General features: G+C 43.7%; 1 protein-coding gene across 2 annotated transcripts in view; it reads right to left on the minus strand.

The window, feature by feature from the left end:
• Window positions 1–13303: 13303 nt before the first annotated feature.
• ABCA3 (ATP binding cassette subfamily A member 3) overlaps window positions 13304–20039 on the minus strand; it is a 75045-nt gene continuing 68309 nt past the window's right edge. For both annotated transcript variants that reach the window (XM_040356605.1, XM_040356604.1), the window contains 5 exons: window positions 18946–19133; window positions 18567–18737; window positions 18296–18480; window positions 16331–16404; window positions 13304–13894 (listed from right to left, as the gene is read on the minus strand). In XM_040356605.1, coding sequence (XP_040212539.1) covers window positions 13763–13894; window positions 16331–16404; window positions 18296–18480; window positions 18567–18737; window positions 18946–19133 — 750 coding nt within the window. In that variant the 3' untranslated portion in view covers window positions 13304–13762. The remainder of the gene's footprint in view (window positions 13895–16330; window positions 16405–18295; window positions 18481–18566; window positions 18738–18945; window positions 19134–20039) is intronic.

A 20039-nucleotide genomic window follows, 5' to 3' on the forward strand; every position in this document is an offset into this window, starting at 1 on the left:
TGTGTTTAGCCACTTCCAGGACATTCATCTATCCTGTGCTTTGCTGCTTAAAGACCACCTTTTACAAAAGTTATTTAATGCACATATACACCATATTACCAAAAGTATTGGGACACCTGCCTTTACATGCTCATGAACTTTAATGTCATCCCAGTCTTAGCCTGTAGGGTTCAATACTGAGTTGGCCCACCCTTTGCAGCTATAGCAGCTTCAACTCTTCTGGGAAGGCCGTCCACAAGGTTTAGGAGTGTGTCTATGGGATGTTTGACCATTCTTCCAGAGGCGCATTTGTGAGGTCTGATTTGGATAAGAAGGCTTGGCTCACAGTTTGCGCTCTCATTCATCCCAAAGATGTTCCATCAGGTTGGGGTCAGACTCTGTGCATGCCAGTCAAGTTTTTCTACCCCAAACTCGTTAATCCATGTCTTTATGGACTTTGCTTGGTACACTGGTCCAAATCATTTGGTGGAGGGGGGGAATTATGGTGTGGGGTTGTTTTTCAGGGGTTGGGCTTGGGCTTGGCCCCTCGGTTCCAGTGAAGGGAACTCTTAGGCCGGGTTCACACCTATGCAAATTGAATGCGCGTGTCCCCTGCATTCAATTCGCATAGCTGGAGAACGTGACTGGCTCGCTATGGAGCCGGTTCACATATTATCTCCGCAGCACGTTTGGTGTGCCGGAAAAAAAACATTTCAGGTTCTATTTCAGCCCAAAATTCAGGCTGAAATCGGACGTGAACCAGCATGCACTGGACCCCTACTGTGAGCCTCATACGGGGACGGTGTGAACCTGGCCTTAAGGTGTCAGCATACCAAGAAATCTTGGACAATTTTTCATGCTCCTAACTTTTTGGGAACAGTTTGGGATTGGCCCCTTCCTGTTCCAACATGACTGTGCACCAGTGCAAAAAGCAAGGTCCATAAAGACATGTATGAGTGAGTTTGGGGCGGAGCAACTTGACTGGCTTGCACAGTGTTCTGACATCAACCCAATAGAACATCTTTGGGATGAATTGGAGTGGTGACTGCGAGCCAGGCCTTCTTCCAACCTCATTGCCTGACCTCACAAATGCACTTCTGGATAGACACACTCCCAAACCTTGTGGACAGCCTTCCCAGAAGAGTTTAAGCTGTTATAGCTAGAAAGGGTGAGCCAACTCAATATTGAACCCTAGGGACTAAGACTGGGATGACCGTAAAATCTGTGTATAAAGACAGGTGTCCCAATACTTTTGGTACTATAGTGTATTTGGAAAAAAACAAACAAAAAAAAACGCATTTAATATTTATTGTTTTGCAAAGCATTACAACTGGTATCAGTGGATTGTGGGTGTAATACACACGCTCCTGCAGACTGTTTCTCCGGCTCCATGTGGAGGCACAGGCTTTGTTAGAGTGCTGGAGGAAGTGTCAATAACTGCATTCGTGTTCTATTGAGAACAACAGGTATGTCTTCCTCAGAGACAGATGGGACCTGTAGTTTGTTCATTAACAGACCTCTGTGAATAAATGATGCGGTGGAGTAATGTCTACACAGCTACACACCTTTCTAAAGTGACAGCTGCTGCATGGAAGAAATACAGGCGTAATATGGTCCAGAAAGATGGAGTTGGCCTTAAAATATAGGTCCAGACAAAATATTTTTATAGTGGAGAAGGATTTGAACCCCTGTTGGGGTTTTTACTGCTAGCTGGAGCTCTGCTAATGAGATTTCCCCCTCCCTTCCTGTCCTGGTAACAACAGTTTGCTCAGACAGGGAGTAAGGGGAAAATCTCCAATAGAGAGGAAAAAAAAAATTCTGGTTGGAGATTTTCTGTCACTTCCTGTCTTGCAAAACATTGTTAGTGGGACAGGAAGTGAGGGGAGATCTTTCTAAGGGAGCCCCAGAGATTGCAGGAAAAACCCAACAGGAGTTCTAGTCCTTCCACTCTATACAACACTAAAATGAAGACAAAACAGTGTTGGCTAGACATGCACTTTGAGTCTCAGCCAGAGATGCACTGAACCTGCATGTGTATCGGGTCAATGAATTGCTAAGCTAAATGACCAGATCACAAAAACAAGTGAGCAGTGCCAACTCCCATAGTTCTTTAGAAAAAGGTTCTCTGAGGCTCGATTCTTATATTTACTTGATGCATTTTCTGTGGAAATGTATGAGAATGCCTCTTAATGCACCATTACGTGCACGGACTTCCAATACAAGCAGCATTACAACGCATGTTTTGATGCCTTTCAATTGATTGGAAAAAAAATGATGAGCATAGGTGTGAACTGAGCCTAAGGCCTGGTCCATGCCTATGCATTTTTAGTGCATTTTCAGTTTTGCAGGAACACACTGCAGTCCATTTAACATGGTTTCCTATGGGTCATGTTCATATCTGTGCATTTTTTGGAAAGGGTCAGGGACTTTTTTTTTCTGGTTCCATAGACTTCAATGGATCAAAAACATGTATTGAAAAATGCACCTGCAAACTGCATAGGTGTGACTCAGGCCTTCAAGAATACTGCCATGAAAGAAATATGTAAGCTGCCGTTTTGATAAGGTTTTCATAGAAAAAAAAAAACTAAATATCTGGTTCAAGTCATTGATCTAGAACAGTGGTCTCCAAACTGTGGCCCGAGGGCCAGATTTGGCCCTGTGCCTGCCTTTATCTGGCCATTCCACCAACTGATACCAATGATGGGACACCATTCCCCTCTACTGACACCATCAATGGGGTACTATTCTCCTCATTGATAGCGAGAATGGGGCACTATCACATTTAAACCAATGCCAAGGTATTTTCTACTCCCACTGGTCACATTCCAGCCCCCCCTAAAGCCTGAAGGACAGTTAACTGGCCCTTTGCTTTGTAGGTTTGGAGACCAATGCTCTAGATCAGGGGTCTCCAAACTGTGGCCCGATATAGCCCTTTGCTTGCCTTTATCCGGCCCTTGAGGTACTATTCTTCCCAGTGATATCAGAAATGGGGAGCCAATTCTCACACTGACACCAATTCTAGGGCACTATTCCTCCCACTGACCACCAAGCCCATGGCATGCTTTACCCCTAGTAAGTGCATTTTCTACTCCCACTGACCGGCCCCCCCTAAAATTTTTAAAAGCAGCAAACTGGCCCTTTGTTTCGAAGTTTGGAGACACCTGATCTAGAACAAAACTAGCAATGGAAATTCTGATTTCTGGCATTCGTTTGCTGCCCTGTTTTAGGTGTTTGGCTCAAATGTACTGATGCCAGGCTACTCGTATGTTCAGGAGAAAGTCAGCAATGGCAGCAGACATTTTTCTCTTGTGACAGGTGTACTTTTCTACACTACAGCCTACAAAATGTGCAAATTTACAGATACACAAGGGGGGGTTACTTACAAAAAACAAATCCACTTTGCACTACAGTTGCTATAGATCTGAAATGAGGTCTATAGATCTGAAATCAGATCTCTTCTGATTTTACCATCCAATCATGTGCAAGTTAAAAAAAAATTTTTTTCCCTTGCATGTCCCCCTCAAATCTACAGCGACTGCACTTCCAAGTGGATTTGCCTTTAGTAAATAACCCCCAAGGTGCTTATATTCACAATATGCATGGGTGTGACAAAATGCCTGCCTGCTCTAGCCTCTATTACATTGGACACTATTGGGGCTTATTCATTAATGTGGTGCTTCTGTTTATGGTAGTCAGAGTAAAGTGAACCTGTCACTTTGCCAGCCATAGTGTACTCCATCCCTGCAAACTGGGTACCACAAGTGCTTCGTTATGGAGCTCTACCATGTGCCAGTCCTTTGAGGGAACCCTGTATTAGCCCATTAAGGTACCCACATTGGATAGATGAATTACAGGAGCCATGGTGAAGTTTTGCGTGTAAAATCTGAACAGGGGTACAGGGTTTGGGCCTCCCTGGCCACAGAGTGGGAAAAATCGAAGGGATTCAGCTTGTGCTGCCTGCTTTGCAGAGAGATGAGTGAAAAGTTATAGGTTCACTTCAGACAGTGACTCAGGGCTGCTGCACATTGCACATTCTTTTTGCATTGCAGTATTGAATAGACCTGCATGGTGCTGGTTGTGTCTGCATTATGATGAGGCCGGGTCTGTGTGATGAGCTGTCAATGTGTCCCGTCCAGGAATGGTCTCCCTCACTCCTGTTTTCTTCTGGATTTTTTTTTGTATGCAAGGGATCTGTACAGAGTGGGAAATGTCTATTTTTCTAAAATAAAGTCAGTTTGTCTGGAATGTTCATTATTATTTATAAAAAATCTCAACCACTTTAATGAGTGTGCGTTTGGATAACCATAGTCAGGGGGTTAAAGCGGAGTTCCAGCCACAATTTCACTTTTTAAATAAAAATACCCCTGTAATACACAAGCTTAATGTATTCTAATAAAGTTAGTCTGTAAACTAAGGTCCGTTTTGTTAGGTTGTTACAGCATTTAGACACTTTATAAAATAGAAATTGACTGGGGCCATCTTAAGTGTGGGCATCATGAAGCCAGACTGTATGACTTCCTGGATTTCTGCCTTGCAGACCTCGCACATGCTCAGTGCTGCACAAGCAGTGTCAGATCAGGTTTCAGCACCTGTGCTGTCCAAGTCACATGATTCTTTGAGACTGGGGAGTGCACAGACTCCTGGAAAGTTACACCCACTACATTCCCAGGAGTCTGTGCGGTGTAGGTTAGGAAGCATTAAGCACCTAGGTGCAGGAAGTGGGAAGATTAACTATTCTGCCTAGCAACAACACTTTGAAGGCATCTAAAAAAAAAAAAAAATTTTTGTAAAGGACTAATGACATTTTTTTAAAACTACTGATGTAATGTTATATTTATGGGTGGAACTCCACTTTAAGCTACACAGGCACTTGAAAATCTTTTGGTAAGAAGATTTATCTACTCGCTGGAATCCACCTGAGCTACAGATATTTAGCCTCTCAATCGTACTACTAAAATAGCAAGTGATTAATCATTAGGAGTAGCAATTGATCACTAAACAGATGGAGCAAATGGCTCCCTACAGAGTAAGCTACACAAGCGGCTTAAGGCTGAACTCCAGGAAAGGCAAAAATTCTCCTTTGCAGTTGGACTGCCTGTGTTCAAGTGATTGTAAAATGATCGCCATGTAAAACAACCCATTCAGTTTAAAATAGAAATGAAAGACAAAATATTTGTGCATAGATATAAAAAATAATAATAATTATAAATACCTTTTTTTATAAGTGATCACATTCCCTTTGTTCTCATCTGCATAAGAACTGGGGGAGGATGGAGTAGCAGGGGCAAAACTTTTTTTTTTTGTATAATACATACATACATACTTTTGCTAATAGGTGTCCCTTGTTCTCATCTCAAAAAGTTGGGAATTAGGAGGAGACCGCAGACAATACTGGTGACTAGTGGCTTGCCCTCTGCCTGCCTATTTGGGCACATCCTCCGGAGTTTATTAGTAACAATTTTAGTAGTACAGCTGATCTACTAAAACGCTCCTGTGTAGCTCTAGTCCAGTGGTCTTAAAACTGCGGCCCTTTGCTTGCTTTTTTTTTTTTTTTTTTTACAGCCCTTGAGGCTCTATTTCATCCACTTTTACCAATAACGGGGCATAATTCCCCTTACTGACACTAATGAAAATGCACAATTCCTCCCAATGACACCAACGATGGGACACAATTCCCCCCAATGACACCAACGATGGGACACAATTCCCCCCAATGACACCAACGATGGGACACAATTCCTCCCAATGACACCAACGATGGGACACAATTCCCCCCAATGACACCAACGATGGGACACAATTCCCCCCAATGACACCAACGATGGGACACAATTCCTCCCAATGACACCAACGATGGGACACAATTCCTCCCAATGACACCAACGATGGGACACAATTCCTCCCAATGACACCAACGATGGAGCACAATTCCTCTCAATGACACCAACGATGGGACACAATTCCTCCCAATGACACCAACGATGGGACACAATTCCTCCCAATGACACCAACGATGGGACACAATTCCTCCCAATGACACCAACGATGGGACACAATTCCTCCCAATGACACCAACGATGGGACACAATTCCCCCCAATGACACCAACGATGGGACACAATTCCCCCCAATGACACCAACGATGGAGCACAATTCCCCCCAATGACACCAACGATGGAGCACAATTCCCCCCCAATGACACCAACAATGGAGCACAATTCCCCCCAATGCTACAAACAAATGGGCGCAATAATTTATTTTTATTTTTCCCACAGCAGGTGACGGCTTTGACCGTTTTACCTTTTGGATTCATTAGCTGTGTGGTTATATTTGTTTTAATATTAGGATTTGTTCATTATTTTGGTAAGCGCTACTACATCCACCCCTGTTTCATGCTTAGTGTATTGATCCTAACAAAATGGATGTTAAGCCATTGATCTGCTGCCAGTTCTTGCCTATATTAGGCCTTTATTTACACTGCCACGACTTGAAAGTCACGCGATTTTGCAGCAATTTCAGAAAGAATGCCTGTGTAAACTTGAGGTCTACGGACCTCAACTCGCATCAAAGTCGGACCAAAAGTAGTACAGGGACCACTGTGAAGTTGGTGCGACTTGAACTGAACGATACTCATTGAAAATCACGGGGTAAGACTTGTCATGCGACTTTGCAGTCCCAAGTCGCACGACAAGTCGCATAAGTATGAAAGGGGCCTTAATGGTGAATCTTGTTTTATATTTTGCTTGGGGAATCCGATTTTAAACCACTGCAGGATCAAAATCTACTTGTGACATCACTTGAGAAATACAGGCCCATTTCTGCAACAAGATAGAGAACAGAAAAGTAGAAGGTTCCAGTCCATCATTTGGGAACTGTTCATATATGGACAGTAGGGGTGTATCAACTAAAATGGAGAGTGCAAAATCTGCTGCAACTCTGCATAGAAACCAATCAGCTTCCAGGTTTTATTGTCAAAGCTTAAATAAATTAGATGAAGTTAGAAGCTAATTGGCTACTGTGCACAGCAGCACCATATTCTGAGTGCTCCAGTTTCGGGCTCGGTTCACACGGATGCGATGGAACTATTCAGTGCAATTTCAAGTGCAGTTTGCACTTGTGGTGCAAAGTGGATTTGCCTTTCATAAATAACCCCAATACCCCCTGGGTAGTACAGTGTCACTATGGTAACACTACACGCGATTGCTCGTTACATAGCGGGGACCGGGAGCTGTGTGTGTAAACACACAGCTCCCGGTCCTGTCAGGGAGAGAAATGCTGATCTTCTGTTTCTACAATGTATGAACAGAAGATCACTCATTTCCCCTAGTCAGTCCCACCCCCCCCTACAGTTAGAACACACCCAGTGAACATACTTAACCCCTTCCCAGCCCCCTAGTGTTAACCCCTTCACTGCCAGTGGCATTTTTATAGTAATCCAATGCATTTTTATAGCACTGATCGCTATAAAAATGCCAATGGTCCCAAAAATGTGTCAAAAGTGTCCGAAGTGTCCGCCATAATGTCGCAGTACCGAAAAAAAAAAAATCGCTGATCGCCGCCATTACTAGTAAAAAAAAAAAATATTAATAAAAATGCCATAAAAATACCCCCTATTTTGTAAACGCTATAACTTTTGCGCAAACCAATCGATAAACGCTTATTGCGATTTTTTTTACGAAAAATATGTAGAAGAATACGTATCGGCCTAAACTGAGGAAATTTTTTTTTTTTATATATATTTTTAGGGGATATTTATTATGGTAAAAAGTAAAAAATATTCATTTTTTTAAAAATTGTCGCTCTATTTTTGTTTATAGCGCAAAAACTAAAAACCGCAGAGGTGATCAAATACCACCAAAATAAAGCTCTATTTGTGGGGAAAAAAAGGACGGCAATTTTGTTTGGGAGCCACGTCGCACGACCACGCAGTTGTCAGTTAAAGCGACGCAGTGCTGAATCGCAAAAAGTGCTCTGGTCTTTGACCAGCAATATGGTCCAGGGCTTAAGTGGTTAAAGCAAATACTGAGCTGGTCATGGGCGTCGCATTTAACCCTTTCTTAAACCGATAACCCGGTCATCTGGCAGTGTGAAATAGCTCTTGAGATGATTCAGCTTCACTCCATCCATGCCCATATAAACATAGCCTAGAAAATGTACAGACCTACCTTCAGCACAGACCCCTCCATTCAGCACAGATGGACCCCCCTTCAGCACAGATCCCCCCATTCCACACAGACCCCCCCTTCAGCACAGATGGACCCCCCTCCCCCATCCCATTCAGTACCCCAGATCAGCCATCAGCGCGGCACAGGCACAGCAGGTTCCCTCCCCCTGTGTACACATAAACACCGGAGGGGGAGGCGGCTTCACTCTGCATCGCTGTGCCTGTGTGACATCCGGGCCAAGACCGCTCAGACAACCCGCGGCCACTAGACTCTTCAACGCCTTCTCGATTTTCCTGGGGGGGTCAATTGCCCTCCCTTGCCCTATGGAGCGGATGCCCATGAGTGTGATCATATGGTTGCGCTGTCCAAGGAACACTTGCCATGGCAAGTATGATGATGGATACCATGGCTCTGTGTATTATGGTGTATGGGCTGCTACATTAGCACCACAAAGCATCACCGCTGCTATGTGTAGCAGGGTCTGGAGGGGTGTCCAGGATATTTAGAGTAAGTATACCTTTTAATTTTTTTTTTAGGAAAAGGTAAACTTACACCACAAAAAAAAAATGGCCAATTAAGCTTGGTTTTAAACCGCATGCGATTTGCATAACATGTGAATCAGACCTGCATTCAATGGAGCCGGTTTGCACATGTCCGGGGCAGCCGTGGTCCATTTCTTAAAGAAATTTCCAGAAAAAAATTCGCACCTCAACCAGTAAACAAAACCGCACCGGACTGCAAACCGCAGCTGGACATGTGTGAACCTCGCCTTAGTGAAAATTGCCAGTGTTGGGCTCGGCCCTGTGCTGTGTTCCTGCGGGAAAAAGGCAAAATTGGATTAAGGATTCTGAAAGAACTTAGACCAAGTCAGTGACTGTGAAAAGAGCAGCATAAATAAGATTTATTATTTAGTTTTGTACAATCAATGCCTGTTTGGAGCAATTCGATTATGTTCCAAGGATGTAGAGACCTTACAGAGCATCACACGCATTATTCCCCCCCCTCGGTTCACAAGCTTCGGGTTATATGAAATCAGTGCAGACCATGCAGCAGATAACCGTCCTATACAGGGCATGTACATTCACGTTAACCACTTTTTTTCTCCATTTATTTCAAGGAAAGGGGGGGGGGGGACGGGGTGTTGCATTTTGGGCCAAATCCACCCAAAACTAATGTGCACTTTAAGTGGATGCAGATTGGTTAAATCGGTTTGTTGAGGTCTTCCTTTGCTCGAGCACTCTAGGGGCAAAATCTTCCTTTAAAGAGTAGAATGGTTGCCTGAAGCAGCCAATCCACTTTCTGGTTTCAAAGCCCCACTCCCCACTACTTTTCCACAAATATCCATTCAAACATACAAAATATATTAGTGCAAAAATGAACATCCAATCATATGGTCCCCTTTACTTTTATGGATATACGGCTCACTGTATTTGTAAAGCTTATTCCATACTTATTAGCACCGATTTCCTCAAAAAAGTCAGCCAATGACTGTTCATTCCCTTTCCATATAATGAACACATCGTCAACGAATCTTTTCCATTTCAGCCAAATACCTGTTGCTACTTCCCCATAGATAAATTGGGAAGACTGGGTGCAAATTTTTCTCCCCTTGGACGGCAAATAAAATAGATTCCACACCAGAACACATTTGATGTCACCCCAAGCTGTACACAGTCAAGGATGAAGTACACTTGTCATTGGGGGAGTTCTCTTGCTCCTTCCAAAGCCCATTGTAGGCCTATAACACATAACATAATGGCCCCGTACACACGATAGAATCCATCCGCAGATAAATCCCAGCAAATGGGTTTCAGCGGATAGATCCTATGGTGTGTACACTCCAGCGGATCTTTTTCCGCGGATATTTCTCCCCTGGGATGGATTCCAGCAGATGGATATTTGCTGACATGCACAACATATCCATCTGCTGGAGTCCATCCCAACGGATGGATCCGCTGGTCTGTACAGACTCACCGGATCCATCCGTCCGAAGGGATCCCCCGCATGCGTCGTAATGATTCAACGCATGCGTGGAATTCCTTATATGACAGCGTCGCGCACGTCGCCGCGTCATAATCGCGGCGACGGCGCGACACGTCATCGCCAGAGGATTTCGGCGCGGATTTCAATGCGATGGTGAGTACACTCCATCGCATTAAAATCTGCTGAAATCCTCGAGAGGATTTATCCGCGGAAACGGTCCGCTGGACCGTATCCGCGGATAAATCCTCCCGTGTGTATGGGGCCTGAGACTCATATAGGTAGTTGAATCAACATCCAGAGTAGCAAACAGAACTCTTTAACCTACCCTTTGTTTCTATTAAAATCAGCTTTTTTCAACCAGGGTGCCCAGGCACCATGTGGTTTCTTTAGTGGTGCCTCGGAAAAATACCAAAAAATCGCCCAAAAACTGTACATACAAGCCAGCAAATGCAAAAAGCCTGCCTATTAACCACTTAAGGACCCCTTCACGCTGATATACGTTGACAGAATGGCACAGCAACGTACCTGTACGTTGCCCTTTAAGCCCAGCCGTGGGGTCGTGGGCCAGTGCACGCGACCCGTTCCGAAGCTCCGTGACCGCGGGACTCGCAGACCCGATCGCCGCCGGAGTCCCGCGATCGGTCCCCGGAGCTGAAGAACGGGGAGAGCTGTGTGTAAAACACAGCTTCCACGTTCTTCACTGTGGCGCCGTCATCGATCGTGTGTTCCCTTATATAGGGAATCACAATCGATGTCACACCTACAGCCACACCCCCCTACAGTAAAAAACACATATGAGGTCACACATAACCCCATCAGCGCCCCCTTGTGGTTAACTCCCAAACTGCAATTGTCATTTCACAGTAAACAATGCATATTAAATGCATTTTTTGCTGTGAAAATGACAATGGTCCCAAAAATGTGTCAAAATTGTCCGAAGTGTCCGCCATAATGTCGCAGTCATGAAAAAAATCGCTTGATCGCCGCCATTAGTAGTGAAAAAAAAAAATATTATAAAAAAATGCAATAAAACTATCCCCTATTTTGTAAACGCTATAAATTTTGCGCAAACCAACCGATAAAACGCTTATTGTGATTTTTTTTACCAAAAATAGGTAGAAGAATACGTATCGGCCTAAACTGAGGGAAAAAAATAGTTTTTAGATATTGTTGGGGGATATTTATTATAGCAAAAAGTAAAAAATATTGAATTTTTTCAAAATTGTCTCTTTATTTTTGTTTATAGCGCAAAAAAAGTGCACAATTCACATCCCCTCCCCTGTGTTTTGATTAAATGTTTTCAAAATATGGGGTGAGTCACAGTTCAGTGCCGTGAGAAAATGCAACAGCCATCAGAATATACATAGAGCTGGAGGGAAGAGGGGAGGGGGATGTTAATTGAGCACTTTTTACAGAAGCTGTGTATGTCTGCAAGTAGTGCACGAGATATGTAAATAACCTGTCACTCAAGCAAGGACTTTGGTTTTTATCTGGAAGTCTGTTTTATTTCCCTGAACAATAAAAGTGGATTGCTCAGAACTGGATTAACTCTGTGTGGCAAGACTGGGCACAGATGATAGGAAATCTTATTCTCTACATTGTGACATCAAAAAACAATTTTTTTTTTTTGGGTTTACATCCACTTTAAGGATTTAGATTGTAAACAGGGACTGATGTGAGCGTACCATATATATGTAAAGTGCTGCGTAAAATTGGCGGAGCTATAAAAGTACCTGTATCAAAATAAATGAAGGTTTTTATGATTTTATAGAAAGGTTTATATATAAAGGGGTCTTCATTTTCTTGTAAGCTTTTTTTTTTACCCATCTGAGGAACATTGAGCACAGAGATGGAAACACTATTTGTCTTTTTTTCTATAGATTTTGAAATATTTTTGGCCAATTTATTGATTTTTCATTTTATTCACCATATGATTGGATGGGTCATTTTTGCACTAATATATATATATTTTTTTAGAACGAATACTTCCACATTATAAGTTAGAAATTTGGTTTGAAGTATTTCACATAAGCACCAGTTTATATAGAATTTCTAATGGACGGGCACCTAACTGGTCACTGTCCACCCAAAATTATAAATATCAGTCCTGGCTGAACGTGGCTTTCAAAGTGCCCATTAAGTGGCTAAAGACTACAATTTAAAATTTGAACTCTTATAAATAAAGCAGATATTCCTTAAAGCTCCCAGCGCCTCTCCTGGGGCACTTCGGGAGCAGTAAGGCACTGTGGGAGCAGGGATACCGCTGCTTGTACATTCAGAACAGCAGCCATCAGCACAAGCACTCAAACTCTGCATTTCAGTCTTCATTATTTTCTTCCCAGAATTCCCTTCTTTGCAATACTCCCTTTCAGCTTAAAGTGTCCAACTTAAAAAAAAAAAAAAAAAAAAAAGCATTTTAAATCATCGTAGTGTGAGGCAAGTTTTTTCATTCCATCATTAAAACATTAAAACGCCACAATCATTGAACGGTCCAGTGCCTCGTGGGAATATAGAGTGCAAACCTTAGTGTTGGGTTTTCAGTGCGGCCACGCCCACTGCGCTAAGGAGGCGGGATAATGGGAGATCACCAGGTTACACGCCATATAAAAATGTAGGAAAGAGGAGGCACTGGTGGACGTTGGTCATCATCATCATCATCATCATCATAGGCCCAGCAAGAATCGGAATCTTCAAGATAAAAGTGACGGAAGAAAATGTTTGTTCTCATGAGCTCTTTCTAGAAGTTTCCAAAATTAAGACGTGGTTTGATGCGGACGGAGGAATGTCAAGGTAATAAATGAAATGTTTAGACAGAAATGGACAAAGTTCTTTCACTGTGGAAAGGTGAGGTCCTTGAAGACCACAGAGGAATTCCTGGATGGAGACACTGGTGATAGATGACGATCCTGGATGGACACACTGGTGATAGATGACGATCCTGGACGGACACACTGGTGATAGATGACAATCCTGGACGGACACACTGGTGATAGATGACAATCCTGGACACACACTGGTGATAGATGACAATCCTGGACAGACACTGGTGATAGATGACAATCCTGGATGGACACACTGGTGAAGATGACAATCCTGGACGGACACACTGGTGATAGATGACGATCCTGGATGGACACACTGGTGATAGATGACGATCCTGGACGGACACACTGGTGAAGATGACGATCCTGGACGGACACACTGGTGAAGATGACAATCCTGGACGGACACACTGGTGATAGATGACGATCCTGGATGGACACACTGGTGATAGATGACGATCCTGGACGGACACACTGGTGATAGATGACAATCCTGGACGGACACACTGGTGATAGATGACGATCCTGGACGGACACACTGGTGATAGATAACGATCCTGGACGGACACACTGGTGATAGATGACGATCCTGGACGGACACACTGGTGATAGATGACGATCCTGGACGGACACACTGGTGATAGATGACGATCCTGGACGGACACACAGGAAATGAGGACAGAACTAATGTCATCGTTAGGATTAGACAGCCGGCTTGCATCAAATACAGCGCCTGCCATCAGAAGGGGAGCGTTGTGCCAGCCTCTTCCGCTTGTCTGAATCACCTCCAGCTTTGTGCTTCAACAAAGTCATCCTATACCGTGCCTACTTCTGGTGGCTGCTGGAAATGGCTGAAGCCCAGGAAGACTTGCTCCAGTGTGATCTGGCTTACACAGTAATCTTCCAGATCAAACTTCTCCTTGGCCTTTTCAAGGATCCCAAATACCTAGGAGGAGGATGAGACTGGTTAGATCTAGGCTCCACTGTGTTATTAATAAGTCCAATTGTGCAGCAACAGTACATCCAAGGCATCACATTTTGTACATGTCCCCCTCTAGTGGTTAAAAGTGGCAATAACTTGAAAAACAATGCAACCTATGCCTTGGTCTAAAATAAGTTTCAGATGTAATAGGAAAACAGCTGTGTAAAATTCAGGTGGCTTCTCAGTTAAAGGGGAATGTAAACCTTTGTGTTTCTTCACCTTAATGCATCCTATGCCTTAAAAGGGGTTGTAATGCCGCGTACACACGATCATTTTCCGGCATGAAAAAAACATTTAAAAATGGTGTGTGGGCTTCACATCATTTTTCGGGTTCTAAAAAACAACCAAAAAAAATTCGAACATGCTGCCTTTTTCGGGATGTAAAAAATTATCGTGTGTGGGCTAAAACGACGTGAAAAACCCGCACATGCTTAGAATCAAGTAATGAGACGGGAGCGCTCGTTCTGGTAAAACTACCATTCATAATGGAGTAAGCACATTCATCGTGAATCGCCTTTTACTAACACGGAATCAGCTAAAGCAGCCCAAAGGGTGGCATCATCCGAATGGAACTTCCCCTTTATAGTGCCGTCGTACGTGTTGTACGTCACCGCGCTTTGCTAGAGCATTTTTTTTTTAAAACGACCGTGTGTAGGCAACATCGTTTTAATGATGAAGTTGGAAAAAACATTTTTTCTACATGCCGAAAAACGTCGTTTTTTTTATGCCGAAAAATGATCGTGTGTACACGGCATAAAGGTTCGTTTTTTATTTTCCAAATAGGCTCCTTTAAGCGAGTGCATTGTTGGTTCACTAACCTTTTCCTTCAATTTCACTTCTAAATTTTTTTTTTCTTTGTCTGAATTTCTCACTTCCTGTTTCTCCTCAGTAAGCTTTCCCCCATCATCTGAGCTGTTCTGGCTGGGGGTTAGCCAGCCAGAACAGCTTACTGAGGAGGAACAGGAAGTGACAAATTCAGACACAGAAAACAAAGAAAAAAAACATTTAGAAGGGAAATGGCAGGAAAAGGAAAGTGAACCAACAATGCACTAGCTTAAAGCGGAGGTTCACCCTAAAAAACATCTATATACCATGTCGGAAGTATGCTGGATGTAATTGCATATAATTGTTTTAGGGTGAACCTCCGCTTTAAAGGAACCTATTTAGAAAAAAAAAAAAAAAAAAAGCACCTTACAGTGTCCGGCCCCCACCCCCCGATTTTACTTACCCGAGCCCCGCATTTCCTCTCTCTGTGGCTTCTCGGCACTTCATTGGCTAGATTGATTGCAGCTCAGCCATTGGCTCCCGCTGCTGTCAATCAAATCCAATGACGCGGCCGCCGGGTGGCGGGGCCAAGTCATACACACGGCAGCTATGGATGCCAAGTGTATGAGACGGGAGCGCGCCCACAAGGTAACCCCCTTGGGAGAGAGCTTCCCAGAGGGGGTTATCTATTGCAGGAAGGAGCCACGAGAGCTGCCGTGGGACTCCAGTACTGGAGGATCGGAGCCACTCTGTGCAAAACGAACTGCACAGTGAAGGCAAGTATAACATGTTATTTAAAAAAATAAATAAAACCTTTACAACCACTTTAACACAGTCTAAAAGGGTCATACATGGGCCAAATATCGTCTGGTTCAGAAAAATCTGTCCAACATTTAGCCTGTGTGTACAGCACTCTGTCTAACTACCAACGATCAGCCAATGGCCGCGAGCACTGATCAGTATGTTCTGTCGGGGGATGGGGGCAGTCCCCCTATCAGAACACAATGGCCCAGTGGGGAGATTGCTGCACTAACATAGCTTGTGTTAGTACAGTGACCTGTCAGTTTTTTTTTTCATTCAGCCTACTGGGTTGAATAAAAAAAAAACATTCCCTGCGTGTACCAGGCAGTGATTGTAAGGGCAAAAGTTTTTTTTATCTTAATGCATGCTTTGCATTGAGATAAAAAGCCTTCTGTGTGCAGCAGTCCCCCTCATCCCCTCTAATACTTACTTGAGCCCCATCTCTATCCAGCAATGTTGTAGGAGTGTCTCGGCTGCCGGTACTCCCCTCATTGGCTGAGATAGGAGCACAATGCCATTGGCTCCCGCTGCGGTCAAAGTCAGTCAGCCAATGAGAAGAGGGGGCAGGACCAGGCCACGGCTCCGTGTCTGAATGGACACAGGGAGCTGTGGCTCAGGAGCCCCCATAGCAAGCTGCTTGCTGTGGGGGGCACTCAACAGGAGGGAGGGGCCATGAGCACCGAAGAGGTACCCAAAAAGGGGAGGATCTGGGCTGCTCTGTGCAAAACCAACTGCACAGAGCAGGTAAATATAACATGTTTGTTATTTTTAACAAAAAATAAAAATGAGACAAAAATGAATACTGGGGGTTATGCAGCCAACACATGGTCTTACCTGAGCCCAACTCAGCTTCTGATTTGTTATGTGGTAATGAACCATACCTTGGTGCTCATGCTTCAGCAGGCTGCCTGCAAAGGGCAAAAAGCAAAAGGTCTGTGTTAACAAAGCAAACAATTCAAAAAATTCTTTAAAAATGGTTAGGGTGCCTACACTCACTTGTTTGGAGTAGATATCTACAAAGACAGACAAGCAGTGACACAGCTGCCAACCTGTAAAGCTGGTCCTCTGTGTGACCGGTCTAAGTTGTGTAATGATGTGCTGTGTGTGGCTGAACCTTCATTTTCTTTTCATAAAGGATTGGCTCTTTTTGCACAAATTAACCGCTAAAGGACCAGTCACCGTCATTATACTGTGGCAGGTTGGCTCTCCTGGGCGAATCGCTGTAGGTGTACATCGGCCACTTTAAGTACAATAGGAGGCGCTCACCCGCGGCACGATGCCGATGTGCATGTTCTGCGGCCACCTGCAATCGCTCCAAAGAGAGCCAGTGGGGGATCTGTCAATGTAAACAGACATATCCCTGTTCTGACAGGGGAGTAGAGAGAGATTTTCTGTTCCTAGTGATTAGGAACAGCGATCTCTCTCCTCCTCCAGTCAGTCCCCTCTTCCCACAGTTAGAAACACCTCCCAGGGAACAAATTTAACTCCTTGATCGCCCCCCTAGTGTTATCCCCTTCCCTGCCAGTGACATTTACACAGTAATCAGTGCATTCGTATAGCACTGATCGCTGTATAAATGTCAGTGGGTCCCAAAAATGTGTCAAAAGTGTCTGATCTGTCCGCCGTAATGTCGCAGTCCCACTAAAAACCGTATTTTGCCACTATTACTAGTAAAAATAATAATAATAAAAGTGCCATAAATCTATCTCCTATTTTGCAGACGCTATAAATTTTGCACAATCCAATTAATATACGCTTATTGCAATTTATTTTATATGTAGATATATAAAATATGTAGAAGAATACACATTGACCTAAACCGATGAAGACATTTTTTCTTTTTTGTTGGATATTATAGCAAACAAGTAAAAAAAAAAAAATGTTTTTAATTGTTCCTTTTTTTTGTTTATAGCGTAAAAAATAAAAACCGCAGAGGTGATCAAATACCAAAAAAAGAAAGCTCTATTTGTGGGGAAAAAAGGACATCAAGTTTGTTTGGGAACCATGTCGCACGACTGCGCAATTGTCAGTTAACGCTATGCAGTGCCGTATCGCAATAAATGGCCTGGTCCTTAAGTGGAACCCAGCTGTGTATTAGCTACTGCTACCGATGGTCATAGAAGCTCATTGGGGCCAACTAGGGAAGGCTCACATGGTAAGGCAATGGCAATGCTGCAGCAATCTAACAAATGGATGATGGCCCTCTTACACAAAGCAGCATCCTGGCTTTCCTGTGGTCCAATACCCCTAGAACAGTACATCAACAGTGTAATCCAGGGTTCTCCAAACTTTTCAAAGAAAGGGCCAGTTTATAGTCCTTCAGACTTTAGGAGGGCCAAATTGTGGCCAGCGTGGGCAGAAAATGTCCTGGGCGTGGCATCAGTGAGAATTAATATGGCCTCAGGGTTGGTGGTCAATAGGGGTAAGAGTAGTGTCCCTATTAGTAGAAGGAATAGTATCCAATCAAAGTTAGTGTGGAAGTAATGGGGCCCCACTGTTGATGTCAGTAGGATGAATTGTGCCTCATATTAATGGGAGCAATAGTGCCCCAAGGGCAGGATAAAGGCAAGCAAAGGGCCACAGTTTGGAGACCCCTGGTGTAATCAGTGTGGCTCAGGTAGCAATAGCACTATTCGTTGATGGGGTGGGTGGGGTGTGCTGGACCACAGGTGAGCTAGGCTGCTGCTTTATGTGAGGGAGCCTTGGTCCAACGTCTCCATATTGCTGCAAATGGCATTTGAACCCTTTCATCATAAGCATCAGAAGAAATAGTTGTTATTGTTGCTACTGGACACTCACCTGGGAAGACAGCCTCTACAAATTCTTTGAAGGATTTCAGGTCATCTTTTCCTCTGGAAGTCTTGGCAAGCAATGTATAACCACTGCCAAATTTGCTTTTTAGGTGCTGGGGGCTACCAAGGCATTTTAGCTGCCCATTTACCATAATGGCGAGCCGTGTACAAAGAGCCTCACACTCTTCCATGCTACAGGAAAGAGAGAATTAGTTTTGCAATGTGATTTCTGGGATTCATCTTTCACTTGAGCAATCAGTAATTTCCAACATTCTCACCTATGAGAAGTGATGATCACAGCTTTCCCACTTTCCCGTGTCCTCGTCACAGCATCCCACAGCAACCTCCGAGCTACAGGGTCCATTCCAGTGGATGGCTCATCCATGAAAATGACAGGTGGCCCTCCAATCAGAGCAATGCCAGCACTGAGCTTCCTCTTGTTTCCACCACTAAGAACAGAAAAATGGGTGGCATAGTGTAACCAATAGTAGCATAGGTAGCAGGAAAGAAAATGAGAGACTCAAAGAGAAAGTATGTTCACCCTTTTAAAAAAAGGCAAAATTTGCTTAGGAATTTCTGGGGCTCATGTGAGCATGAGGGCCGCCATTCTCATTACATGTAGATCATAGATTGTCCCATCTATCACAAGCTCCTCACCTATATGTTCGCACCAGCTTATTGGCGTAAGCCTCCAGGAGCAAACCACGCAGCATGTTCTCCACGCAGCTGGTGATGTAGGTCTCAGGGACACCACGCAGACGAGCATACAAGCACAGAGTCTCCCGACCAGTCATGTGCTCCAGCAGGGGGTCAAACTGGGGACAATAGCCAATCCGCTGTTGAGCCTAAGAAATGAAACACATAATGTACAGTCCATAGATATAGATTTTAAAGAGATATACGTGATGTGATAATAGTATCAATGTGTGCCAAGACTTTCAACATCTTGGTTTTAAGTACCGTACATATGTTATCATAAACATGGGTAGCCAGATTTACTCATTACATACTCAAGCTCTGCTTCCTGCTTTGCAGTGCTACACAATGGTTGTACATGCTCACAAATGCACGTTTGTTGCCAGCCCAGTGAAAACAATGTGCCAATGCTACAACTACACTACTTGTGTAACTGACACCGTCAGCAAAATATAAGAAATGGAGGTTGAGTGATTGCAATACAATAAAGATTTGCCTCTAATGGCTAAGCTTCAAATTCACATATTAAAAAAAATGAAAGCTAAAACGATAATACTGCAATTAAAACTCAAAATATATGTTTGTTACAATACAGTATATACACCATAATTTCCCTTTAATGCCGCGTACACACGATCGGAATTTCCGAAGTTTGATGTGAGCTTTTGGTCTGAAATTCCGACCATGTGTAGGCTCCAATCGGACATTTTCTGTCGGAATTTCCGACAGCAAAAATTTGAGAGTTGGTTCTCAAATTTTCCAGCGGGAAATTCTGATCGTCTGTATGAAATTTCGATGCACAAAAATCCTACGCATTCTCGGAATCATTGAACTTAATTTTTCTCGGCTCGTCGTAGTGTTGTACGTCACCGCGTTCTTGACGTTCGGAATTTCCGACAACATTTGTGTGACCGTCTGTATGCAACACAAGTTTGAGCCAACATTCCGTCGGAAAAAAAGCCACGTTTTTCTTGTCGGAAATTCCGATCGTGTGTACGCGGCATAAATCTCAGAATTGGGAATCATTCCCAGTAAGCATCAGATTTGGTCTTCAC

This window comes from Rana temporaria, chromosome 6 (genome assembly GCF_905171775.1).
Source record: "Rana temporaria chromosome 6, aRanTem1.1, whole genome shotgun sequence".
In the NCBI taxonomy this organism is placed as follows: domain Eukaryota; kingdom Metazoa; phylum Chordata; class Amphibia; order Anura; family Ranidae; genus Rana; species Rana temporaria.